The sequence below is a fragment of the Quercus robur genome, chromosome 2 (genome assembly GCF_932294415.1).
Source record: "Quercus robur chromosome 2, dhQueRobu3.1, whole genome shotgun sequence".
Classification (NCBI taxonomy): Eukaryota; Viridiplantae; Streptophyta; class Magnoliopsida; order Fagales; family Fagaceae; genus Quercus; species Quercus robur.
In genome coordinates this window covers 70,400,112-70,426,048 of record NC_065535.1, presented here as the reverse complement: position 1 = coordinate 70,426,048, position 25,937 = coordinate 70,400,112, and the positions used below count along the sequence as shown (strand labels likewise).

Sequence of the window (25,937 nt, the reverse complement as noted above, 5' to 3'; positions counted from 1 at the left end):
CTATACTATTTAAAACTGACCTCCTCAAGTATTTCATCTCTAGCAAATATTGCATGAGTTTCCTTCAAGCCATTGTCTCCATTTGTGGCTTCCTCTCTGATGTTTTCACTTTCATCAGTTTCATCAACTCCCTCACGCTCATCTATCGGCTTAAGAATACCTTCATCTTGTATCTTTTCTTCTTCTGGTGCTTTTGTAACAGGTGCTTCTGACTTTCCCATTGGATCTTTTTCAATATCTGCGTTCACTGTTTCTATTTGTTCCTCATAATCTGTTGTCTTAACATATTCAATGGAATCTGGGCCACAGTCTTTCACCTGTTTCTCAAATAACATTTGAAATTAATATTAGTTGGAAGAAGAATAAGTAGTGTGTGCGCGTGTGTTTATATCATAGAATTTCTATACTATTTAAAACTGACCTCCTCAAGTATTTCGTCTCTAGCAAATATTGCTTGAGTTTCCTTCAAGCCACTTTCTCCATCTGTGGCTTCTTCTCTGATGTTTTCACTTTCATCAGTTTTATCAACTCCCTCACGCTCATCTGTCGGCTTAAGAATACCTTCATCTTGTATCTTTTCTTCTTCTGGTGCTTTTGTAACAGGTGCTTCTGACTCCCCCATTGGATCTTTTTCAATATTTGCGTTCACCGTTTCTATTTGTTCCTTAGAATCTGTTGTCTTAACATGTTCAGTGGAATCTGGGCCACAGTCTTTCACCTGTTTCTCAAATAACATTTGAAATTAATATTAATTGGAAGAAGAATAAGTAGTGTGTATGTGTCTGTGATTACATCATAGAATTTCTATATTATTTAAAACTGACCTCCTTAGGTATTTCGTCTCTAGCAAATATTGCGTGAGTTTCCTTCAAGCCACTGTCTCCATCTGTGGCTTCCTCTCTGATGTTGTCACTTTCATCAGTTTTATCAACTCCCTCACGCTCATCTGTCGGCTTAATAATACCTTCATCTTGTATCTTTTCTTCTTTTGGTGCTTTTGTAACAGGTGCTTCTGACTTTCCCATTGGATCTTTTTCAATATCTGCGTTCACTGTTTCTATTTGTTCCTCAGAATCTGTTGTTGTAACATATTCAATGGAATTTGGGCCACAGTCTTTCACCTGTTTCTCAAATAACATTTGAAATTAATATTAGTTGGAAGAAGAATAAGTAGTGTGTGTGTTTATATCATAGAATTTCTATACTATTTAAAACTGACCTCCTCAAGTATTTTGTCTCTAGCAAATATTGCTTGAGTTTCCTTCAAGTCACTGTCTCCATCTATGGCTTCTTCTCTGATGTTTTCACTTTCATCAGTTTTATCAACTCCCTCACGCTCATCTGTCGGCTTAAGAATACCTTCATCTTGTATCTTTTCTTCTTCTGGTGCTTTTGTAAAAGGTGCTTCTGACTCTCCCATTGGATCTTTTTCAATATCTGTGTTCACCGTTTCTATTTGTTCCTTAGAATTTGTTGTCTTAACATATTCAATAGAATCTGGGCCACAGTCTTTCACCTGTTTCTCAAATAACATTTGAAATTAATATTAGTTGGAAGAAGAATAAGTAGTGTGTGTGTGTGTGTTTATATCATAGAATTTCTATACTATTTAAAACGGACCTCCTCAAGTATTTCCTCTCTAGCAAATATTGCATGAGTTTCCTTCAAGCCACTGTCTCCTTCTCTAGCTTCTTCTCTGATGTTTTCACTTTCATCAGTTTTATCAACTCCCTCACTCTCATTTGTCGGCTTAAGAATACCTTCATCTTGTATCTTTTCTTCTTCTGGTGCTTTTGTAACAGGTGCTTCTGACTCCCCCATTGGATCATTTTCAATATCTGCGTTCACCGTTTCTATTCGTTCCTTAGAATCTGTTGTCTTAACATATTCAATGGAATCTGGGCCACAGTCTTTCACCTGTTTCTCAAATAACATTTGAAATTAATATTAGTTGGAAAAAGAATAAGTAGAGAGAGTGTGTGTGTGTTTATATCATAGAATTTCTATACTATTTAAAACTGACCTCCTCAAGTATTTCATCTCTAGCAAATATTGCTTGAGTTTCCTTCAAGCCACTGTCTCCATCTGTTGCTTCTTCTCTGATGTTTTCACTTTCATCAATTTTATCAACTCCCTCACGCTCATCTGTCGGCTTAAAAATGCCTGCATCTTGTATCTTTTCTTCTTCTGGTGCTTTTGTAAAAGGTACTTTTGACTCTCCCATTGGATCTTTTTCAATATCTGTGTTCACCGTTTCTATTTGTTCCTTAGAATCTGTTGTCTTAACATATTCAATGGAATCTGAGCCACAGTCTTTCACCTATTTCTCGAATAACATTTAAAATTAATATTAGTTGGAAGAAGAATAAGTAGTGTGTGTGTGTGTGTGTGTTTATATCATAGAATTTCTATACTATTTAAAACTGACCTTCTCAAGTGTTTTGTCTCTAGCAAATATTGCATCAGTTTCCTTCAAGCCACTGTCTCCATCTGTGGCTTCTTCTCTGATGTTTTCACTTTCATCAGTTTTATCAATTCCCTCATGTTGATCTATCGGTTTAAGAATACTTTCATCTTGTATCTTTTCTTCTTCTGGGGCTTTTGTAAAAGGTGCTTCTGACTCTCCCATTGGATCTTTTTCAATACCTGTGTTCACCGTTTCTATTTGTTCCTTAGAATCTGTTGTCTTAACATATTCAATGGAATCTGGGCCATAGTCTTTCACCTGTTTCTGAAATAACATTTGAAATTAATATTAATTGGAAGAAGAATAAGTAGAGTATGTGTTTATATCATAGAATTTCTATACTATTTAAAACTGACCTTCTCAAGTATTTCATCTCTAGCAAATATTGCACGAGTTTCCTTCAAGCCACTGTCTCCATCTGTGGCTTCTTCTTTGATGTTTTCACTTTCATCAACTCCCTCACTCTCATCTGTTGGCTTAAGAATACCCTTATCTTGTATCTTTTCTTCTTCTGGTGCTTTTGTAACAGGTGCTTCTGACTCCCCCATTGGATCTTTTTCAATATCTATGTTCACCGTTTCTATTTGTTCCTTAGAATCTGTTGTCTTAACATATTCAATGGAATCTGGGCCACAATCTTTCACCTGTTTCTCAAATAACATTTGAAATTAATATTTGTTGGAAGAAGAATAAGTAGTGTGTGTGTGTGTGTTTATATCGTGGAATTTCTATACTATTTAAAACTGACCTCCTCAAGCGTTTCATCTCTAGCAAATATTGCATGAGTTTCCTTCAAGCCACTGTCTCCATCTGTGGCTTCTTCTCTGATGTTTTCACTTTCATCAATTTTGTCAACTCCCTCACGCTTATCTGTCGGCTTAAGAATACCTTCATCTTGTATCTTTTCTTCTTCTGGTACCTTTGTAACAGGTGCTTCTAACTCCTCCATTGGATCTTTTTCAATATCTGCGTTCACTGTTTCTATTTGTTCCTTAGAATCTGTTGTCTTAGCATATTCAATGGAATCTGGGCCACAGTTTTTCACCTGTTTCTCAAATAACACTTGAAATTAATATTAGTTGGAAGAAGAATAAGTTGTGTGTGTGTGTGTTTATATCGTAAAATTTCTATACTATTTAAAACTGACCTCCTCAAGCGTTTCATCTCTAGCAAATATTGCACGAGTTTCCTTCAAGTCATTGTCTCCATCTGTGGCTTCTTCTTTGATGTTTTCACTTTCATCAACTCCCTCACTCTCATCTGTTGGCTTAAGAATACCCTCATCTTGTATCTTTTCTTCTTCTGGTACTTTTGTAACAGGTGCTTCTGACTCCCCCATTGGATCTTTTTCAATATCTGCGTTCACCGTTTCTATTTGTTCCTTAGAATCTGTTGTCTTAACATATTCAATGGAATCTGGGGCACGGTCTTTCACCTGTTTCTCAAATAACATTTGAAATTAATATTAGTTGAAAGAAGAATAAGTAGTGGTTGTGTGTTTATATCATAGAATTTCTATATTATTTAAAACCGACCTCCTCAAGTATTTCGTCTCTAGCAAATATTGCATGAGTTTCCTTCAAGCCACTGTCTCCTTCTCTGGCTTCTTCTCTGATGTTTTCACTTTCATCAGTTTTATCAACTCCCTCACTCTCATTTGTCGGCTTAAGAATACCTTCATCTTGTATCTTTTCTTCTTCTGGTGCTTTTGTAACAGGTGCTTTTGACTCCCCCATTGGATCTTTTTCAATGTCTGCGTTCACCGTTTCTATTTGTTCCTTAGAATCTGTTGTCTTAACATATTCAATGGAATCGGGGCCACAGTCTTTCACCTGTTTCTCAAATAACATTTGAAATTAATATTAGTTGGAAAAAGAATAAGTAGTGTGTGTGTGTGTGTTTATATCGTAGAATTTCTATACTATTTAAAACTGACCTCCTCAAGTGTTTCATCTCTAGCAAATATTGCATGAGTTTCCTCTAAGCCACTGTCTCCATCTATGGCTTCTTCTCTGATGTTTTCACTTTCATCAGTTTTGTCAACTCCCTCATGCTCATCTGTTGGCTTAAGAATACCTTCATCTTGTATCTTTTCTTCTTCTGGTACTTTTGTAACAGGTGCTTCTGACTCCACCATTGGATCCTTTTGAATATCTGCGTTCACTGTTTCTATTTGTTCCTTACAATCTTTTTTCTTAGCATATTCAATGGAATCTGGGCCACAGTCTTTCACCTGTTTCTCGAATAACACTTGAGATTAATATTAGTTGGAAGAAGAATAAGTAGTGTGTGTGTGTGTGTTTATATCGTAGAATTTCTATACTATTTAAAACTGACCTCCTCAAGTGTTTCGTCTCTAGCAAATATTGCATGAGTTTCCTTCAAGCCACTGTCTCCATCTGTGGCTTCTTCTCTGATGTTTTCACTTTCATCAATTTTGTCAACTCCCTCACGCTTATCTGTCGGCTTAAGAATACCTTCATCTTGTATCTTTTCTTCTTCTGGTACTTTTGTAACAGGTGCTTCTGACTCCCCCATTGGATCTTTTTCAATATTTGCGTTCACCGTTTCTATTTGTTCCTTAGAATCTGTTGTCTTCACATATTCAATGGAATCTGGGCCACAGTCTTTCACCTGTTTCTCAAATAACATTTGAAATTAATATTAGTTAGACAAAGAATAAGTAATGTGTGTGTGTTTATATCGTAGAATTTCTATACTATTTAAAACTGACCTCCTCAAGTATTTCGTCTCTAGCAAATATTGCATGAGTTTCCGTCAAGCCACTTTGTCCATCTATGGCTTCTTCTATGATGTTTTCACTTTCATTAGTTTTATCAACTCCTTCACGCTCATTTGTCGGCTTAAGAATACCTTCATCTTGTATCTTTTCTTCTTCTGGTGCTTTTGTAACGGGTGTTTCTGACTCCCCCATTGGATCTTTTTCATTGTCTGCGTTCACCGTTTCTATTTGTTCCTTAGAATCTGTTGTCGTAACATATTCAATGGAATTTGGGCCAGAGTCTTTCTCCTGTTTCTGAAATAACATTTGAAATTAATATTAGTTGGAAGAAGAATAAGTAGTGTGTGTGTATATTATAGAATTTCTATACTATTTAAAACTGACCTCCTCAAGTATTTCGTCTCTAGCAAATATTGCATGAGTTTCCTTCAAGCCACTGTCTCCATCTGTGGCTTCTTCTTTGATGTTTTCACTTTCATCAGTTTTATCAACTCCCTCACGCTCATCTGTCGGCTTAAGAATACCTTCATCTTTTATCTTTTCTTCTTCTGGGCCAGAGTCTTTCTCCTGTTTCTCAAATAACATTTGAAATTAATATTAGTTGGAAGAAGAATAAGTAGTGTGTGTGTGTTTATATCCTAGAATTTCTATACTATTTAAAACTGACCTCCTCAAGTATTTCTTCTCTAGGAAATATTGCATGAGTTTCCTTCAAGCCACTGTCTCCATCTGTGGCTTCTTCTCTGATGTTTTCTCTTTCATTAGTTTTATCAACTCCCTCGTGCTCATCTGTCGGCTTAAGAATACCTTCATCTTGTATGTTTTCTTCTTCTGGTGCTTTTGTTATAGGTGCTTCTGACTTCCCCATTGGATCTTTTTCTATATCTGCGTTCACCGTTTCTGTTTGTTCCTTAGTATCTGTTGTCTTAACATATTCAATGGAATCTGGGCCAAAGTCTTTCACCTGTTTCTCAAATAACATTTGAATTTAATATTAGTTTGAAGAAGTATAAGTAGTGTGTGTGTTTATATCATAGAATTTCTATACTATTTAAAACTGACCTCCTCAAGTATTTCATCTCTTGCAAATATTGATGGAGTTTCCTTCAAGCCACTGTCTCCATCTGTGGCTTCTTCTCTGATGTTTTCACTTTCATCTGTTTTATTTACTCCCTCACGCTCATCTGTCGGCTTAAGAATACCTTCATCTTTTATCTTTTGTTCTTCTGGTGCTTTTGTAATAGGTGCTTCTGACTCCCCCATTGGATCTTTTTCAATATTTGCATTCACCGTTTCTATTTGTTCCTTAGAATTTGTTGTCTTAACATGTTTAATGGAATCTAGGCCACAGTCTTTCACCTGTTTCTCAAATATCATTTGAAATTAATATTAGTTGGAAGAAGAATAAGTAGTGTGTGTGTGTGTGTGTGTGTGTTTATATCATAGAATTTCTATACTATTTAAAACTGACCTCCTCAAGTATTTCATCTCTAGCAAATATTGCATGAGTTTCCTTCAAGCCACTGTCTCCATCTGTGGCTTCTTCTCTGATGTTTTCACTTTCATCAGTTTTATCAACTCCCTCACTCTCATCTGTCGGCTTAGGAATACCTTCATCTTGTATCTTTTCTTCTTCTAGTGCTTTTGTAATAGGTGCTTTTGACTCCTCCATTGGATCTTTTTCAATATTTGTGTTCACCGTTTCTATTTGTTCCTTAGATTCTGTTGTCTTAACATATTCAATGGAATCTAGGCCACAGTCTTTCACCTGTTTCTCAAATGGCATTTTAAATTAATATTAGTTGGAAGAAAAATAAGTAGTGTTTGTGTGTGTGTTTATATCATTGAATTTCTATACTATTTAATACTGACCTCCTCAAGTGTTTCATCTCTAGCAAACATTGCATGAGTTTCCTTCAAGCCACTGTCTCCATCTGTGGCTTCTTCTCTGATGTTTTCACTTTCATCAATTTTATCAGCTCCCTCACGCTCATCTGTCTGCTTAAGAATACCTTTATCTTTTATCTTTTCTTCTTCTGGTGCTTTTGTAACAGGTGCTTCTAACTCCCCCATTGAATCTTTTTCAATATCTGCTTTCACCGTTTCTATTTGTTCCTTAGAATCTGTTGTCTTAACATATTCAATGGAATCTGGGCCACAGTCTTTCCCCTGTTTCTCCAATAACATTTGAAATTAATATTAGTTGGAAGAAGAATAAGTTGTGTGTGTGTGTGTTTTTATATCATAGAATTTCTATAGTATTTAAAACTGACCTCGTCAAGTATTTCATCTCTAGCAAATATTGCATGAGTTTCCTTCAAGTCGCTCTTTCTATCTTTGGCCTGTTCTATGATGTTTTCACTTTCATTAACTTTCTCAACTCCCTCATGCTCTTCTGCTGGCTCTAGACCATCTTCATTTGGTATCTTTACTTCTGTTGGTGCTTCTGTAATAAGTACCCTTGTCTCCCCTGTTGGATCTTCTTCAATATTCGTGTTTACAGTTTCTGTCTGCTCCTTGGAGTATGATGCCTTGAGACATTCAGTGGATTCTAGGCCATAGTCCTTTTCCTGTTTATCAAATAACATTTCACATTGATGTTCACCAGAAGAAGAAATTGAAATAACATATGAGATATGTATAACATAAAATTTCTTTACTAATTCAATCTCACCTTCTCAAGTATTTCATCTTTAGCTAATATTGTATGAATTTCTTTCAAGTTGCTCTCTCCTTCAATGGCCTGTTCCCTGGTGCTTTCACTTTCATCAACGTCCTCAACTCCCTTATGCACATCTGCTGGCTCAAGACCACTTTCATCTGGTATCTTTTCTTCTTCTGGTGCTTTTGTAACAGGTGTTTCTGTCTCTCCTGCTGGATCTTCTTCAATCTTTGTGTTTGTTGTTTCTGTATGTTCCTCAGAGTCTATTGTCTTAAGATATTCAGTGGATTCTGGGCCAGAGTCTTTCTCCTGTTTATCAATCCCCAGAAGATTAAAAAGAAGCAACATTTTTTTTCCTTACTGTTTATACGGTGCTTTCCATATTCAATCTTATATTTCTGTTTACATGACTTGCGATATGTGTGATGCAGGTTACTGATCATACAAGAGATCTTGAAGAGATGCAGAATGTCTCAAAGAGAAGAATACCTTGCATCTCTGCATAGGTGTGTGCATTTTAATATGAATGGTAATTGCATGTAAGTGAGATATATAACATTTTCTTTTCATGTTCCAGAGGATCAGTTAGTACATAATAATGTTTTACCAAGAAATGCCCACTTTGCTCTCTTATAACTGGTCTAATTGTTGAAGTTAAACCTGAAAAAGCATGACTTTGAAGCTAAACAAGTTTTACCCATACCATTTTTGGGCAGTTCTATATAATCCACTTGAACATGAAGCTCATGTTCTGCAAGTCTTTCTTCTATTTGAAGTCAATTGGTGCCCATGAAAATTTCTTGCTATGCTATACAGGCCCCATTATGATTAATAAATACACACACGCACACATACACACACACACACAGAATTCTATACTAATTGAAGCTTACCTTCTCAGCTATTTCATCTCTAGTAGATACAGTATGAATTTCCTTCACATCACTCTCTCCATCTGTCGCATGTTCTCTTATGTCTTCACTTCCATTGACTTTCTTAACTCCGTCATGCACCTGTTCAACATATTTTAGTAATAGAACCTCAGGAAATCACTCATGTAAAAGAAAATTATGCCTACATAGGAGTTGATCTCCTGACCTTTTCAGTAGTACTGACAGCAGTAATGGTGTCTTCTGCCTTTTGTGATTCATGAATATGATCTTTGGCTTCCAATTTGGGCTCCATTTCCATTTTTCTCTCTGTTTCACCTTCAATTTGGCCTATATTCTTTTGCTCAACAGATTCTGAATTCCACTCCTGAACATCATCTTTGTTCTCCTCAGTTTGACTCTTGTTGGTTTGAGGAAGTGTATCATCACTTTGATCTTTGTTCGTTGATTCAGAGACAAAATCAGGCTTTTGACCCAGATCAGCTGATTCTAGATTCTGTTCCAGACCAATATATTAGTAAAAAGCTAAATGTAGTTCACCATAAAATAAAGATATATTGGTAGTGATTTGAATTTCATGGATAAAGAGAAAAGAATATGGATGCATTTGTTAGTCTTGTAATATGGTTGTTCATCATGAATAATGATATCATAAATTGAAAGAATGTGTTTCCTATGTAAAACTGTGAGACAAATCAAGTCTCATGGTTATCATCCCATCAGTGGTTTCATCTGTAGTACTTACAGTATATGAGTTAAATAATGAAAACCATTTAAGTTAAATATTTTTTATTGCTTAGTCATTAGAATGAGATAATTTATATTGCTGTTACCTTTTCTGCTATTTGATCATTGTCTTTGGTGTTTGTAGGCTCACATTCGTGGCTATGGGCTCCTGCATTCAATTCAGCTGTTCCTTTCTCTACTACATCACCTTTTAAGCTACCTTCCAAGTTCTGAACAGAATCCTCTTGTTCCAGGGTAGCCTTTTCACTATCTTTACATGTACTAATTGCAATATCCTTTGAGGCCTCATTAGATGGATTTTCATGTGTGAAAGTGTCCAATTTGGATACCTCAGTTTGATCTGCTAAATCACTGGTTTCTCCCCTCTGTGAGATCTCCAAATCTTCTGTATCATAGCTATTCTTTTCACCGTGTAGCTCTGGGGGCATTTGTGAGTCTGCATCCTTGAGCTTTTGGACTTTTTCATTTGCACCCTCCTTCCCATTGTCTGAAGAGAACAATTCAGAAACATCTTTTGGTTTAATGGGTTCATCTTCCTTTTGTATTAACTTCTCATCTGTTTCCTGCACACTGGAAGGAGTTTTGGCATTTACATCTGCGATAACATCTTTTTCTGGAGTCTCTTCTACTGTCTTGCTTACTACAATTGTTATGGGCTCATGGTCTTTCAGTGGCATTACATAAGAATCTCGAGAGCTATCTTCTGATATGCTATCTATGGGTTTCTCAGCGGTGGTCACTTCTACTTCGTGGCCAATTCCTCCAGGAGGTTCTTCTTTTTCCATTTGATGCTCAATTTTTTCTTCACCTCCATCTGCTACAGTCGAAATCTCCTTGTTCCTATTCTCTTCTAAGCCAGAAATTTCCTCTGGTTGGACATCAATATCTACATTGTCTAAGTTAGTTTCTTCTGTTTCAATGGTTGCTGGACCCTTCCCTTCAGAAGCAATATCAGAGCTTTTGACTTGCTCATAATTTTCTGGTTTGGCTTCTTTCAAGCCCGTTTCTTCACACAAAACTGTGACAGATGCAGAGTCAAAATCATTATTAGTGTGTTCTTCTTGCTTCAGGATTTCTTCTTTGGTCTCTTTCTCAGATACCTCAGGCACAAAGGAAGAGTTTTCTGCAGAAGTCAAAATTATGTTCTTATTTGGCTCTGCACCGTCCTGTAAGGTCCCCGATTTTGATTCCTCTGTCAAATCTTTTACCCTGATCTGCTCTATGAACTCCAAATCTGGGCTTTTGACCTGTTGAACAAATTAAATAGTAAGTCAACAAGTGAGAGTAGACATGGAAGATTTTGGAAATTAGTTCAGATTTTTTGTACAAGCTGACCTCCTCTTTTAACTTCATAGCATCACTTTCATCTTCCTTTAAGTTTTCCTTTCTTGTTACTTCTCCAACTGATAAAGAAGAGAGTTCTGTGATGTTTGGTTCCTCCAAGTTCGGTTGTTCTGTTTCTATATGTGAAGCTGTTGTCTCAAACCCTCTAGATTCCTAATTAAAAAAAGGAGGGGGGGGGGGGGGGGGGGGGGAAGAGAGGTGAGCAAGGTTTGGTAATTAGATAAGAGCACAGAGATGAATTTATTTTTTATGAAGATTAAATTTTTTCACTAACCTGATCATCTTTGGAGTTCTCTTCAGTTGTTTCTTTCTCATTGAATGCTGGAGACTGGTCCTTAACAATATCAGTTTCCTCTAGTATATGTTCCCTATTTCCTTTGCTGACACTAGTAATAAAAACCTACATTTCCGATGAAGTTTTGAATTAGATTACATTGTTTTGATAGAAAAGAAAATCAGTAAAGTGTACATGTGATGTTAAATTAGGATGTATTGGTTGACACTTGATGGTAATGCACAAGATTGAAATGAATGGAATATTTTTAGCCAGCACCCTCATAGTAAATACGAGGAACTTGCTTTCCTTGTTTTGTGAATTTTAGGTTTCTGTCTGCAAACTATCAATTCTCTATGCTCCTAACAGCTGTGCAATGAGAGTTCTAATCCAAAAAATATATTTTGTAGCAGCTAGACACTGAATAAAATGCATAACATTTAAAAAGGAAAACAAAATAAAAAACTATGATGTATTTAACATATGGTGAATCAAAATCATAATTGTGCCTTTAGGGGTTTTCATATCTCCCAGTGACTCATTCTCTAGTTTAAGATCCTCCAGCTTGGTGGTCAACTTAATCTACGTGGGGAAACAACTTGTCACATAAGTAACCAAATATAAATGAGATATGAATTTTGTTAGAATAAGGGTTAAATAATTGTTAATAATCTCCCCATTTCTTAACCCCTTAAAATTTTGGGACAAGTGGTAATTTGTCATGGTATCATAGCAGGTAATCTTACATACCTCAGTTTGATCCGCTGAATCACTGGTTTCTCCCCTCTTTGAGATATCCACATCTTCTGCATCATAGCTATTCTTTTCATTATGTATCTTAGGGAGCATATGTGACTCTGCATCTTTGTGCTTTTGGACTTCTTCATTTACACCCTCCTTCCCATCATCTGAAGAGAACAATTCAGAAACGTCTTTAGATTTAATGGATTCATCTTCCTTTTGCGTTAAGTTCTCATTTGTTTCCTTCACCCTGGAAGGAGTTTTGGCATTTGCATATGTGGTTTCATCTCTTGCTAGAGTCTCTTCTACGATCCTGCTTAATTCAATTATCATGGGCTCATGGTCTTTCAAAGGCGTCATATAAGAATCTTGAAAGCTATCTTCTGATATGCTATCTAAAGGTTTCTCAGCAGTGGCCACTTCTACTTCATGGCCAATTCCTGTTGTAGGAGCTTTATCCTCCATTTGATGCTCCTTTTTTTCTCTACCTCCTTCTGCTACAGTCAAAATCCCCTTGTTCCTATTCTCTTCTAAGCTGGAAATCTTCTCTGGTTGGACATCAATATCTACATTGACTAAGTTAGATCTGTCTGTTTCAGTTGTTGCTGGCCCTTCAGTAGCAATATCAGAGCTTTTGACTTGCTCATTATCTTCTGGTTTGGCTTCTTTCAAGCCTGTTTCTTCACTAAGAATTGTGACAGATGCAGAGTCAAAATCATTATTTGTGTGTTCATCCTGCTTCAGGATTTGTTCTTTGATCATTTTCTCAAATATATCAGGTACAAAAGAAGAGGTTTCTGCAATAATCAAAGTACTGAAGTTTTTATTCGGCTCTTCACTGTCCTGTAAGGTCCCTGATTTTGATTCCTCTGTCAAATCTTTTGCTCCAATCTGCTCTATGAACTCCAAATTTGGGCCTTTGACCTGTTGAACAAATAAAATTGAAAGTCAGAAACTGAGAATAGACACAAAATGGTAGATTTGGAAACCAATTCAGATTCTGTGTACAAGCTGACCTCTTCTTTTAACTCCTTTACTATTACCTCTCCAACTGATGAAGAAGAGAGTTCTGCAATGCCTGGCTCCTCCAAGTTTGGTTTTTCTTCTTCTATACTTGAAGCTGTTGTCCCTAACCCCCTACATTCCTAATGAAAAGAAAGGGAAGGGAGAAAGGTTTGGTAATTAGAGAAGAGCACAATGATGAATTTAATTTCTTTTAAACTTAAAATTTTTATCGAAGTAGAACCTGTTGATCCTTGGAGTTCTCTTCAGTTGTTTCTTTCTCATTAAATTCTGGAGATTGGTCCTTAACACTGTCAATTTCCTCTAATATCAGTTCCCTATTTCCTTTGTCGATACTAGTAGTAGCATCAAATGTCTACATTGCAAATGAAGTTTTGAATTAGACTCCATTGTTTTGATAGAAAAACAATCAGTAAAGCGTACCTTTGATATTAAATTAAGGATGTATTAGTTGGTACTTGACAGTAATGCACAAGATTGAAATAATTGGAATATGTTTTGATAGTACCCCCATAGTAAATATAAGGAACTCAGTTTCCTTGGTTTTGGTGAATTTTAGGTTTCTTTTGCAAACTATCAATTCTCTATTCTCCTAACAACTGGGCAGTGGGAGTTCTAATCTGCATAAAAATTTTGTAGGAGCAACACACTTTGAAGAAAATGCATATTGTTTAAAACGGGAAAACAAAATAAAAACATGTTAAGTGCTGAACATATGGTGACTCAATAGCACAATTGTGCCTTTTGTTTTTTTTCGTATCCCCCTGTGACCCATTCTTTTGTTTCCTCCAGCTTAGTGGTCAACTTAATCTCTGTAGGAAAACAACTTGTCACATTATAACCAAATATAAATGAGATTTGACTTTTGTTAGAATAAAGGTAAAATAATCAAATTTACTCTTTCCTAACAACTTATACTTTTAGGAGAATTAGTAATTTGTCATGGTGTTAAAGTTGTGGTCCTAAGTTTGAAGCATATCTCCTCTCTGTCCCATCTAAAAAGTTAAAAATCCTATGTGTTTGGCCCTACTTATTTAGAGAGAGTCTGAGCCCATATGAGAGGAGGAGTGTTCGAATATTGGATGAATGGTTAAATTTACCTTTTTCCTAATAGTTTAAGCTTTTGGGATAAGTGAAAATTTCTCAACTACAAAGATTTTATTATAGTAGTATTTACCTTTTCTCTGGCAGCTTCTTTTTCTTTTTTATCATCAGTAGTTTCTGTTTCTTCTCTCTTTTCTTTTTTTGAAGTTTCTTCAACGTTCTGAATGATTCCTTCCTCTTTCATGCAGGTACTCTTTTTCATATTTTCACTTGAAGATTCTGCCTCCATTTCTTCAGGTGTTACATCTAGAAGTTGTTCAAGCTTCTCATTTGCATCTCTCTGGAAGACTGGTTCCAACTCTTCTCCACCTTTTGCTGTTTCCTTCACACTATTTCCTTCAGCCTCAGCAACCCCGTTAATGCCATCATTGCCTTCAGCTATTTTCGTAGAAGATATTTCCCCATCTCTTTTCTCTATTGAAGCTTCTGTTGGAATCATGTTTTCATCTTGTCCCTGCAGACATTCCTCTTGTTTTGCTAGTGGAGTATTAAGAGCTTTTTCATGTTTTTCAACTTCATGATCTGTCTCACATGTGATGCTCTCATCAACTGCATCTTTCTGTAAAACATGTTCTGAATCTTCTTCATCTTTTGGTGTTCCATCGGCATTGTTTTCTTTGGCCTCATCTTGCCTATTATTGCCATCTTTGTGTTCAGCCACTTTGACAAGAGATGAGTCCTCATCTTTATTCTCTATTGAAGCTTCTGTTGGAGCTAAGTCCTCGCCATCTACATGGAGGTCTTCCTCTAGATTCAACAATGATTTATCAAGAATATTGTCTGGGCTTTCAACATTGTGATATTTCTCTTGTGGGTCATCTTTCTGCAAGACCTGCTCTGAATTTTCTTCACCTTTTGGTGTGACCTTTACACCGTCTTCCATAGTCTCAGCTGGTCTATTATTCTCATCATTGTTTTCAGCCACTTTGACAGAAAATGTGTCCTCATCACTATTCTCTATTGAAGTTTTTGTCGGAACCGAGTTATAACCTTCTCCCTGTAGAACTTCCTCTTGTTTCACGAACAAAGTATCAAGATTATTTTCAGGGCTGTCAACATTGCGATTTTCCATGCCTACAATGTTCTGTCCTGGTTCATTTATCTGTTGTATTTTCTCTGAATCTTCTCCACCTTCTGGTGTTACCTTTTCACTGTTTTCTATAGCTTCAGCTTGTCCATTGTCATTGTTGTCCTCAACCTCTTTGATGTAAGATGTGTCCTCATCTCTTTTCTCTATTGCAGCTTCTGTTGGAGCCAGGTTTTCAGATTCTCCCTGTAGGCCTTCCTCCTGTTTCACCAATGGAGGATCAGAAATAGTTTCTAAGATTTCGGCTCCATTATTTGTCTCATGTGTAATGCCCTCTCCTGGTTCATATTTCTGTAAAATTTGTTCTGAATTTTCGTCACCTTCTGGTGTTGCCTTTGCACTGTTCTCTATAGCCTCAGCTAGTTTGTCATTGTCATCATTGTCCACAGCAACTTTGACAGAAGTAATGGCTTCATCTCTTTTCTCTTGTGAAGTTTCTGCTTGAGCCAGGTTCGTACTTTCTCCCTGCAAACCTTTCCCTGAGTTCACCAATGAAGTATCAAGAATTTCTCCGGGGCTTTCAAACTCATGATTTGTCTCTCGTGGTTCATCACGCTGTAAAGCTTGTTCTGAATCTTCTTCACCTTCAGGGCTGTCAACATTGCGATTTTCCATGCCTACAATGCTCTGTCCTGGTTCATCTACCTGTAGTATTTTCTCTGAATCTTCTCCACCTTCTGGTGTTACCTTTTCACTGTTTTCTGTAACTTCAGCTTGTTCATTATCATTGTTGTCCTCAGTTACTTTGATGTAAGATTCCTCTTCTCTTTTCTCTATTGCAGCTTCTATTCTTGGAGCCAGGTTTTCAGATTCTCCCTGCAGGTCTTCCTCCTGTTTCACCAATGTAGGATCAGAAACGGCTCCATTATTTGTCTCACGTGTAATGCCCTCTGCTGGTTCATCTTTCTGTAAAATTTGATCTGAATCTTCTTCACCTTCTGGTGTTGCCTTTGCTCTGTCCTCTGTAGTCTCAACTAGCCTGTCATTGTCCTCAACAATTTTGGCAGAAGATATGCCTTCATCTCTTTTCTCTTGTGAAGTTTCTGCTGGAGCCAGGTTCGTACATTCTCCCTGCAAACCTTTCCCTACCAATGAAGTATCAAGAACTTCTCCAGGGCTTTCAAACTCATGATTTGTCTCTCGTGGTTCATTATGCTGTAAAGCATGTTCTGAATCTTCTTCACCTTCAGGGCTGTCAACATTGCGATTTTCCATGCCTACAATGCTCTGTCTTGGTTCATCTATCTGTAGTATTTTCTCTGAATCTTCTCCACCTTCTGGTGTTACCTTTTCACTGTTTTCTGTACCTTCAGCTTGTTCATTGTCATCGTTGTCCTCAGTTACTTTGATGTAAGATTTGTCCTCATCTCTTTTCTCTATTGCAGCTTCTGTTGGAGCCAGGTTTTCAGATTCTCCCTGCAGGCCTTCCTCCTGTGTCACCAAAGTAGGATCAGAAATATTCTCTGGGATTTCGGCTCCATTATTTGTCTCACGTGTAATGCCCTCTCCTGGTTCATCTTTCTGTAAAATTTGATCTGAATCTTCTTCACCTTCTGGTGTTGCCTTTTCTCTGTTCTCTGTAGTCTCAGCTAGCCTGTCATTGTCCACAACTTTGACAGAAGATATGCCTTCATCTCTTTTCTCTTGTGAAGTTTCTGCTTGAGCCAGGTTTGTACTTTCTCCCTGCAAGCCTTTCCCTGGGTTCACCAATGAAGTATCAAGAACTTCTCCAGGGCTTTCAAACTCATGTTTTGTCTCTCGGGGTTCATCATGCTGTAAAGCATGTTCTGAATCTTCTTCACCTTTTGGTGTTACCTTTACACTGGTTTCTGTAGTTTCAGCTAGCTTGTTATTTTCATCATTCTCTTCAGCCATTTTGATGGAATATGTTTCCTCATCATTGTTCTTTATTGAAGCTTCAGTTGAATCCAGTTTTTCACCTTCTTCTTGCAGATCTTCCTTTTGTTTCACTAATGAAGCAATGAGAATATCTTCTGGGCTTTCAACTACAATGCTTGCTGTTTCATCTATCTGCAGTCCCTCTTCTGAATCTTCTTCCCCTTGTGGAGTTACCTTTGCACTGTTTCCTGTAGCTTCAGCTAGCCCGATATTGTTATTGTCATTGTTGTCCTCAGTCACTTTGACAGAAGATGTGTCCTTGTCTCCATTCTCTGCTGAAGCTTCTGTAGAAACCAGGTGCTCAACTTCTCCCTGGAGACCTTCCTCTTGTTTTGCCAATGAAGCATGAAGAATTTCTTCCGAGCTTTCATCATGATTTATCTCATGTACAATGCTCTCACCTGCTCTGGCAGGCTGTGACTTCTCTAAAATCTGTCAAATTAAGTACATCCCATACAAGTTAAAGTTTGGAAAAAAAAAAAAATAAATAAATAAGCCATGTAATTTTGATAAAAGCTAACCTCATCTTTGTAGGCTTCCTTTTCATCTTCTTTGAAGTCCTGAATTGGACCTTTTCCAATGGACTCCTGCGAGAGTTCATTGACTTGTCCTTCTTTCATTATCTCTAAACTGCCATCCTCCTCTCTTGAAATTTTTGTTTCCTTTTCACTGTCTTGGTATATCTTTGTTGTTTCCTTTTCAATTGGTTTTGGTGTGAAAAATGTAGCATTGGCTTCAAAAATCTGTTCTTTATTGACATCCCCACTACCTGGAACTGGAATCTTATGCCCATCATGCACCTGTTTTAACAGATGAGGCTTCAGAATGAAAATGAGCTGAATAGAATAAAACTACAGAAAATGAGAATTTTTGTGTGAATAAATAGACACACATTATAGAAGTGTGCATGCATGTACATACATATTGATAAATTACTGAATGTCCTAAAAGCTTAAACTATTAGGAAATTGTGAATTTAATCATTTAATAATAATTCTAACACCTCCACCTCACATGTGAGTCTAAACTCCCCCTTAATAAGTGAGGCCCAACGCTTGGGATTCTTAACATGTTAAATGGGAGGTAGAGTGGAGACGGGGATCAAACTTAGAATCTCCTGCTTTAATACCATGATAAATTACTGAATGTCCCAAAAGCTTAAGCTATAAGGAAATGGTAAATTTAATCCTTTAATAATAATTCTAACACATATGTATCCATGTACATACATATTCATTTAATTATAAGTTCTACATTGCAGTCAAACCTCTTCCAGTATTATATTGCTCCTCTCATCTTCACCGCTCAATGTTGGTGCTGGTTCTGTAAGACTTCTTACTGGTAAGCTTTGCTCGACAGTCTTGTCTCCAGTATATACAGAGTGGGCGACTTTAGTTCTGTCATTTTCAAGTGAGCCTTCTTCAATGTCATTACCTGCATTGGATGTTTGAGGTTCATCATTTCCTACAAACTCATTGGAGTATACATATATGTTGGCTGTAGTCAAATATTTGACCGTGTTAGCAGTTATAGAAATTTGTGGCCATACTGAAGTGTTGATGAGCTCGTGAGCTTTCTAGAACAGTAGCTACTTGCTTGTTATCATGCATTAATTTTGTTAATGATGATCATGGATTTGGTGTAATTTGTATTAAATGGAATTTTCTTTGATCTCTAATGGTGATGGTCATATATTTGGTGTAATTCATTTTTCCTTTTAAGAAGAAGAATTCCAGTGAAGAAGAAGGATGAGAAAATTGAAGGAAATGGCCACAAAATGTAAAATCTGCTAGTTTGGATGGAAAACTAACAGTTTCAATTTGTCCAAACTTTAGTAGTAATATTAGCAATTGAAATATTTTGGACTAGATTGTGAAAGTGCCGAACCAAAGGGGGTAAATTGTGATTCATAAAGATGGAGAGATTGAAGATTATGTGAATTTTAGGATAAGAGTAAGGTGGATGAAGTAGAAAAATGCATCAAGAGTTTATATAATTGTAGAATAACCATTAAGTTAAAGGGACAATTTATATGACTGCTATAAGACCAATTATGCTCTATATACTAAATGTTAGACTGTTAAGAAGCGACATACTCATAAAATGAGTGTACTCAATATGAGAATGTTAAGATTATATAAGTGGATATACACAGAAAGATAGCATTCGAATGAGTAAATTCGCTTAAAGATAGGGGACCCCTATTGATAAAAAGATGAGGAAGAGTTGCTTGAGATGATTTGGTCATGTTTGGAGGAGAGAGATTAATGCACCAATGAAAAACAGTGAGTAAATTTAAGTTGAGATAACAAAAAAAGGTAGAAGAAGAAGAAGAAGAAAAAAATAACATTAACGAAAGTTCTAAAAAAAGACGTGCCAATTAAGGAAGTAATGTAGAGTATAACTTTGAATAGAATAGAATGACAAAAAAAGAATATATGTGATTGACTCTAAGTATGACTTACTTAGTGATTGAGTCCCTATATTAGAAATGTCTTTTTTAGTGTTCAGTACCTGTCTACAGGGCTCCTACCTACTGCAACCAAAAGCTCATAATACATTTCCCTGTTCTGTTTGAACTTTTAAAGTTTGTTTTAATTGCAAGTAAGATGAGCATGAATTATGTAAAAGGGAAAATTTTGGTTGAGGTTTTGAATTGAAACTACTCACTTTTTGCAATTTTATGTATACCTATAACAATAGCTTCTTCCTTATGTGCCACCTCTGGTATGTTAGCCTGAGCATCACTGACCTCTAACTTCTCATCAGATTCCAATCCATAAACTGTTTCAAGTTTCTCAGTAATGTTTGTTTCCATTCTTACTGTCCCTTCTGCAGATGAATGCTCTATTACTGTGCCCTCTGTGCTTTTGTATGCTTCAGACGCATTTGCTGCTTGATTTTCCTCATCCGTAGAGGTACAAGTTGACTTTTGTATTTCTTCTTCAGGTTCAAATTCGAAGACTTCATCAATCCTTTTGCCTTGCACTTGTTCTGTCTCTTCAACCAATGAATGTGTAACATGTAAATTGTTGGCATTGTTGTTTGGAATTTCAGCTTCTGAACTTTCAGTCTTCTCATTTGAATCAATCAGTGGGGGATTCTGCATCAGAAATAAACAATCAATGAAATCTTTAGTATTTATGAAAAAAACTGTTTACCTCAGCGACATAAAAATAGATTATCAAAACCAGGATATATGTTCTAATCAAACAAATTGGAGAATAATATCTAAACTTTTTATTTGGAAAAAAAAGAAAAAAAAAGAAGAAGAAGAAAGAATATCTAACCTTTTGCCCAGGAATTTCAACACTAGTGGTATCATAAGTAGCAGTTGATTTGTCATCCTGCCTTTTTTCCTTGAAACTATCTTCTGGATTTTCGAATTGAGTGTTTTCCCTTGAAGCTCCTGTTTCAATCTCCTCAGAAATCTTATTTGAGGGTCTTTCAAGCTCCTCCTTTTCTGGTTCATTTTGCTGCAATAAATTATGCTCAGGGCCTCCCTCGTGCTCTTTTGATTCCAATTTGCTAAGCTTCATGGCCTCAATGAAATCTGTTTTGCTGATGTTATCTTCATTCACCATGACTGTAAACCCTTCCTTCTCTCTTGTCTCCCCTGCTGAAGCTTCTGTCACATCCAGGTCCTCAGCTTTGCTCTGCATACCATCCTCACATGACCCGGAGGAAGCATCAGGCTTTTTGTCATAATTTTCAACATCCTTACTGTTTTCACTTGCAGAGCTATCAGCTTGGGCAAATTTCTCAAAGATTTCATTTGGGTTTGTAACTTCTTTTGTACTCTCCACGACAATATTCTCTAACCCAATTTTGGGGTCCACTTTGAATATCTCAGAATTGTCTACTTCCTGCTGGCTTGTCTCTTCTGTGACAAAGGGGGTATCTAACCTGTTCTTATTTTGCATTTCATCTTCAACTGAAGTTACATCTTTCTCTTGCTTGTTTAATTCAGTTGCATCTTGTTTTTTCTCTTCGCATTCAGTGCTGCAGGCGTCTTTTATCTTCTCTCCTACTTCTGGTCCATCTTCTTGTTGGCTTGTCCTGCTTTGTTCTAGGATGACAGATGACTTTTCAGGCTTGTCCTTATCTCCATCTCCAATATCCAAGGTTGTGCCTTCATCATTCTGAATGTTTGGACTTTCTTCTTTAGTTGAAAAGGAGGCATCTTCAATTCTATCATACATGACCTTATCTTTCTTGTCCTTATTTCCTTTCTCTTCACTAGGCCTAATTGTTTCAAGACCCTTTTCCTCAGCCACCAAATCAGAGTACTTCTCAGTTTCCTTGTACTCTAATCCTTTCAATTTTGTTTCTTCAAGCCCTTCTTGGAAGAGTGTGGTGTCAGCGGTAGAGGATTTGTCTATAGTTTCATCTTTGGTACATAGGTCTGTCACTGTTTGAACATCCTTTTTTAAGTTGTTGACTGTCAAATCTTTGGTATGAACTGAAGCTTTACTAGTTTGAACCGCGGTTGCCTCAAGTATGCTGATAACTTCTTCACTTGATTCTACCAAAGCATCTTTGTCCACCACTGTCTCTCTTTCCTCTTCTTTCTGTGCATCCTTCATCTCTCTCTCTGTACTTTGTGGGATTTCTTCAATGGAAGCCTGTTGATTTGAAATTACTTCAACATGTTGATCATGGACTCTCTCATCCTTTAAAGTTTCATGCCCTTCAATGTTGAGGTTTTCTTCTTCAGTCTTTGCCATCTGTGAACTAGTTCCTGTAACATTTATTGTGTCATGGTTTTTGTCACCTGGTATTGCCTTTTTGTTTATCTCTTCCACTTCTGTCATCTCTATTCCTGCCTCTTCTACAGCCTCAATTTTTTCACCTTTTTGAAGCTGCTTTTCGTCATCTGAAATCACCATTTCTGCTTGTCTTGTTATTTCATCAGCCTGACAAATTCTTCCATCTGCATTTGATTTAGGGATAGACCATGTTATGACCCAGGTATTGGATAAATTATTTGAATTTAGTTTAGAAATAGAATAAATCTTCCTAGATAGATTATTATTGTTATCTATTTGTATTCAATTTAATTCCTATGCTTTAGGATATGATTAGTTCCTATGTTTTAGGATTTGTTGATGAGGTTATCTCATCCTTGACTATTTATGTACATTGAATGCATTAATGAGAGAATTAAGCAGAAAATTAACAAATAATGACTATTTCCTCTCTCAAGTTCAGGAGATTTGTCATCTTGAATTGATTACACTGTCTTTTATTTCTCAGTTTACATTATATTTTGCATGAAATATATATATGATGTCCATAAAATATCATATTCTCCTTTTCCCTCATCTCCTTACTCTATTTTTGTAATATTATTTTCTCTACAATTATACGCTTTATTTGGATTAAAGGAGACAACTTTGTTCCAACCAATGTGTGTTTAAAACTACTTGATCATGTCTCAGTCATGTGAATGACTTTAAAAGAACTTATTTTAGAAATCTGGGCAGGTCTGTGTGTAATTTCATCAATGCATGTTAAAAGGTGCTATTTCAAACACACACAGGTCATCTTTGGTTGTGCCTCTTTATGAAATTGATAAGTTCAACAGCTAGAGGAATATCACCAAAATATACATTTATGCATGCATATTCTGAGAAAATTTTCTTGAAAGGAAAAATATCCTATATTTGTCTCTTTGTCCAAATTGTCACTTTCCTAGAGTGCCAGTTTGTGATGGTACTGAAGTCACACAACATTGCTGAAAAGGCACTTGTCTATTTGCATATTCCTATTTACTTTAAGGGAAAGGTTGTTGCACAAGAACTTTTGGGTTCTTTATGATGTAGGAGTCTAATGCATTACAAGGATGATGATGATGATGATGATGATGTGGCATGGTAACATGGCATGAAAGAGTGACACGGCACAAGGCCAGTCAAGCCTAAGGGTTCAATTCATCTATGCCATATTGTTTATTGGGGATTTAACTACAATAACAATATGCCTATAACATATGTGAAATGAACCCTTTGGCTTGGTTGGCCTTGTGCCAAGCTGTCATCTTCCTTGTAATGCATTATACCCCTACATTACTTATGACACGTTTGGTATGCTGTAATAGAGCATGTAATAGAATGATTATCTATGAGAAATAGCTATTTAGTTCATTACAGGAAATAGTTATTCCTCAATAGTGTCTTAACTATAAATATTCAAGATTAGTTTCTTGGGTGGTTGACTGAAATTGGAATATAAAGGTATGTGGATATTTGTTCTAAGACGGTTGTTGCTTTTGGTCTCTTGCAAAGCTTTTGTCCTTCAATTAAAAACATGTAGGTTTTTTAGTACATATTTGGATGATAAGAGTGTGTTTGGCATGAGCTTATAAGTTCAGCTTTTAATTTTTATGTACAGCTTTTTAAAACCTCACTTTTTCCCGCATTTTCTCATATTTTCAAAATTTTTTTTTAAAGGTACAAGCATACTTTAGCACACTTTCAACAAAAAGTTATCAGTTTCAACCAAATAAGTTATTCTTAAACGGACTTTAAGTATATATGTTTTGCAGTTATGGTTCTATTTACTTGTGTATGCATGTGCATATGTGTCTGTTTGAATTTTTTTTTTTTTTTTTTTTAATTATAAACTGTGGCCAGTATGTACATGTGAGATGCAATATTGAGTTAGAATAGGCTTTGTTGTAATAAAGTAAATCAGGCAATCTTAAAGATGATTCATGGCAAGTTAAGGAAGAACTTATGTGAGTCTTGCCTAATGGATAAACCATTGCTTGCCTCTGAAATTTACTTTAATTATTTTGCATTTCAAGAATGAGACAACATTTTCTAATCATTTCTATAGTCTTGAAAATTTAAGACTGGCATACAAGTATCAAAATTCTGATCCAGTGTAACCCTTTAAATGTATTTTGTGCTAAAGGAGTAATACAGCCGTAGATATTGAACTAATTTCTATCAAAAAGGATGAAAAGTTGTATACTGGTGGAAAAGAAAGTAGAAAAGGCCACAATATACAATATATTGATACTTTAGAAGGAAAAGATTTAAATGTATTTTGTGCTAAAGGAGTAATACAGCCGTAGATATTGAACTAATTTCTATCAAAAAGGATGAAAAGTTGTATACTGGTGGAAAAGAAAGTAGAAAAGGCCACAATATACAATATATTGATACTTTAGAAGGAAAATGATGAACAAGCTAAAAACTTAGCCGCACAATTGATGGAACATCTGGTTTATAGAATTCTGTTTGCAGCAAAAGAACAACAATTTACTTCAAATTCTGCTTGTATGTAAGATAATTTTGATATTGCACAGTTAATATTTTCCTATTGAGCAACAGAGTCTTATAAACTTGTGTCGCTAAAACGCTGTTTCCTAGATGTTTAACTAATCAAATATGCTAACAAGAAACGCACATGTGAGATGATACGGATAAATAACAATTCTTGAAAAACAACAAGGATATTTTAATTAATTAATCAATCAATAAATATACATTTATGTTTATATAATAAATTAAATTTTCATTTAGAAGATAAAAAATCATGCACCAAAAGATTATAGAACACATCTAAAACTAATAAATGAGCAACAAGAGGTGGGAAAGAAGCATGTATTTAAAGTACAAAGAAACTATCATCTATGACTAAGCTATAGCTCAATTGATACTTCATTCTCTCATATATTTTCACCTCAAATGAGTCTCAACCATGCCCCAGCCATATCACCAAAGCATCCTACCATGTCACAGAAGTAACCTCCTCTAAATTTTTTTTTTCAATTCATGGATATGTATCAGACATGTTTCCGACTGTCCAAGCCGTATCAATATCCATGCTTCCTAGAGATTCATATAATGTCAATAATCCAGAAATCAACTTCTAGATTAGAGTAAGCCAATCATTACAAAATAGTTAAGTCTACTCTAGGCTGACATATCAACTTACCGAAAAAATGAAAATATCAGTGATCTTATTTTACAAATATGAAGTAAACACAAAGTGGAAACATGTGATGATGTAAAGAGTGAATGTTAGGAAACATACTGTAAGAAACGGCTTCTGATATATCAGGTCCAGTCTCCATTATGCATGCTGGGATACTTGAATCTAAGGTGAAATAACATGAAGAAACTTTGTCATGCCCAAACTACAAAAGATAGATCAACTTCTGTGTTGCCGTCTGAAATTCTTTGTAGCTTTCAATTGAAAATTCTGGATGCTAGCTTATTGCTGTTCAAAAAAAATCTCGTCGCTTGCAGTTGAGTCTGTGGATGATTAGATGTCTGTATTAATCGCTTGATGGTTTTGTTGCTAAAGTAGGCAAGAACTGACAAAAGGCCACTTATATGTTAATATATTGGTGAGTTGGCCACAAATGCAATGGTCCTACTGATTGATCTGTCACATACCTAAATAGACTAATACACCTTTAGTGAAACAATGCACTATTTGAAATTTAGAAAAATTATCCTAGACTACAACTTTTATTTTATCTATACTTTCAGAAAGAAGAAACCAGACTTTTTGAACAGTTTCTTTTTGTAAGAAGGCTGTGTAAGTTGTTTTGTGGGGTTGTAATTCCTTTCCTTAGTATAATGTTGTATGACAGTGATATTTTCCCCAGGGGGATTTTAATAGTTCAAGGATTAAGTTTTCTTGTGTTCATGCCAGAAGACTGTCCTACCCTTAGGAGTTGTGACCAAAGGACCTTGATCTTTCCAATATTTTGGATTGTTAAACTTCAAAATTATTTGAGGTTGAGTGTGCAGTGTATACATCAAAATTCATATTAGTGTGAGTTTCTTTAAGCCACATGTTTACTGAACTAATTATTTAAGGAATAGGAATAGATTAAAGGCAAATATACAGGGATGAAAGTTTGCCTTTTTGCTTTGTTTAAAGTGATATCCAATAAAGGATTGCTCTTTAATACATCCAAACTAATTTGAGGTGC

At 35.9% G+C, this 25,937-nt stretch overlaps 1 protein-coding gene and 1 long non-coding RNA gene across 51 annotated transcripts in view; one reads left to right on the top strand and one right to left on the bottom strand.

Moving 5' to 3' along the window:
• Positions 1 to 25,360, bottom strand: part of LOC126714798 (uncharacterized) — a 37,318-nt gene extending 11,958 nt beyond the window's left edge. The window contains exons 1-32 of one of the 50 annotated variants that reach the window (XM_050415133.1): positions 25,028 to 25,360; positions 20,272 to 21,914; positions 19,652 to 20,084; positions 18,249 to 18,415; positions 17,503 to 17,781; positions 15,403 to 17,413; positions 14,069 to 14,847; positions 13,115 to 13,246; positions 12,885 to 13,013; positions 11,878 to 12,792; positions 11,128 to 11,253; positions 10,845 to 11,006; positions 9,596 to 10,756; positions 8,971 to 9,258; positions 8,766 to 8,885; positions 7,885 to 8,181; positions 7,484 to 7,780; positions 6,682 to 6,978; positions 6,273 to 6,569; positions 5,878 to 6,174; positions 5,595 to 5,783; positions 5,202 to 5,504; positions 4,805 to 5,101; positions 4,404 to 4,706; positions 4,003 to 4,299; positions 2,429 to 2,731; positions 2,024 to 2,320; positions 1,621 to 1,917; positions 1,220 to 1,516; positions 825 to 1,121; positions 422 to 718; positions 21 to 323 (exon numbers count right to left, since the gene is read on the bottom strand). In XM_050415133.1, coding sequence (XP_050271090.1) covers positions 21 to 323; positions 422 to 718; positions 825 to 1,121; positions 1,220 to 1,516; positions 1,621 to 1,917; positions 2,024 to 2,320; positions 2,429 to 2,731; positions 4,003 to 4,299; positions 4,404 to 4,706; positions 4,805 to 5,101; positions 5,202 to 5,504; positions 5,595 to 5,783; positions 5,878 to 6,174; positions 6,273 to 6,569; positions 6,682 to 6,978; positions 7,484 to 7,780; positions 7,885 to 8,181; positions 8,766 to 8,885; positions 8,971 to 9,258; positions 9,596 to 10,756; positions 10,845 to 11,006; positions 11,128 to 11,253; positions 11,878 to 12,792; positions 12,885 to 13,013; positions 13,115 to 13,246; positions 14,069 to 14,847; positions 15,403 to 17,413; positions 17,503 to 17,781; positions 18,249 to 18,415; positions 19,652 to 20,084; positions 20,272 to 21,914; positions 25,028 to 25,067 — 13,350 coding nt within the window. In that variant the 5' untranslated portion in view covers positions 25,068 to 25,360. Of the gene's footprint in view, positions 1 to 20; positions 324 to 421; positions 719 to 824; positions 1,122 to 1,219; positions 1,517 to 1,620; positions 1,918 to 2,023; positions 2,321 to 2,428; positions 2,732 to 3,745; positions 3,903 to 4,002; positions 4,300 to 4,403; positions 4,707 to 4,804; positions 5,108 to 5,201; positions 5,505 to 5,594; positions 5,784 to 5,877; positions 6,175 to 6,272; positions 6,570 to 6,681; positions 6,979 to 7,483; positions 7,781 to 7,884; positions 8,182 to 8,765; positions 8,886 to 8,970; positions 9,259 to 9,595; positions 10,757 to 10,844; positions 11,007 to 11,127; positions 11,254 to 11,877; positions 12,793 to 12,884; positions 13,014 to 13,114; positions 13,247 to 14,068; positions 17,414 to 17,502; positions 17,782 to 18,248; positions 18,416 to 19,651; positions 20,085 to 20,271; positions 21,915 to 25,027 lie in introns of all 50 variants that reach the window. The other 49 variants (XM_050415117.1, XM_050415118.1, XM_050415126.1 and 46 more) reach the window with 49 other exon arrangements.
• Positions 8,293 to 14,323, top strand: LOC126714802 (uncharacterized). The gene is made up of 3 exons (XR_007651675.1): positions 8,293 to 8,378; positions 9,634 to 9,743; positions 14,184 to 14,323. It is a non-coding gene; the product is annotated as an uncharacterized LOC126714802 (long non-coding RNA).
• Positions 25,361 to 25,937: the final 577 nt, after the last annotated feature.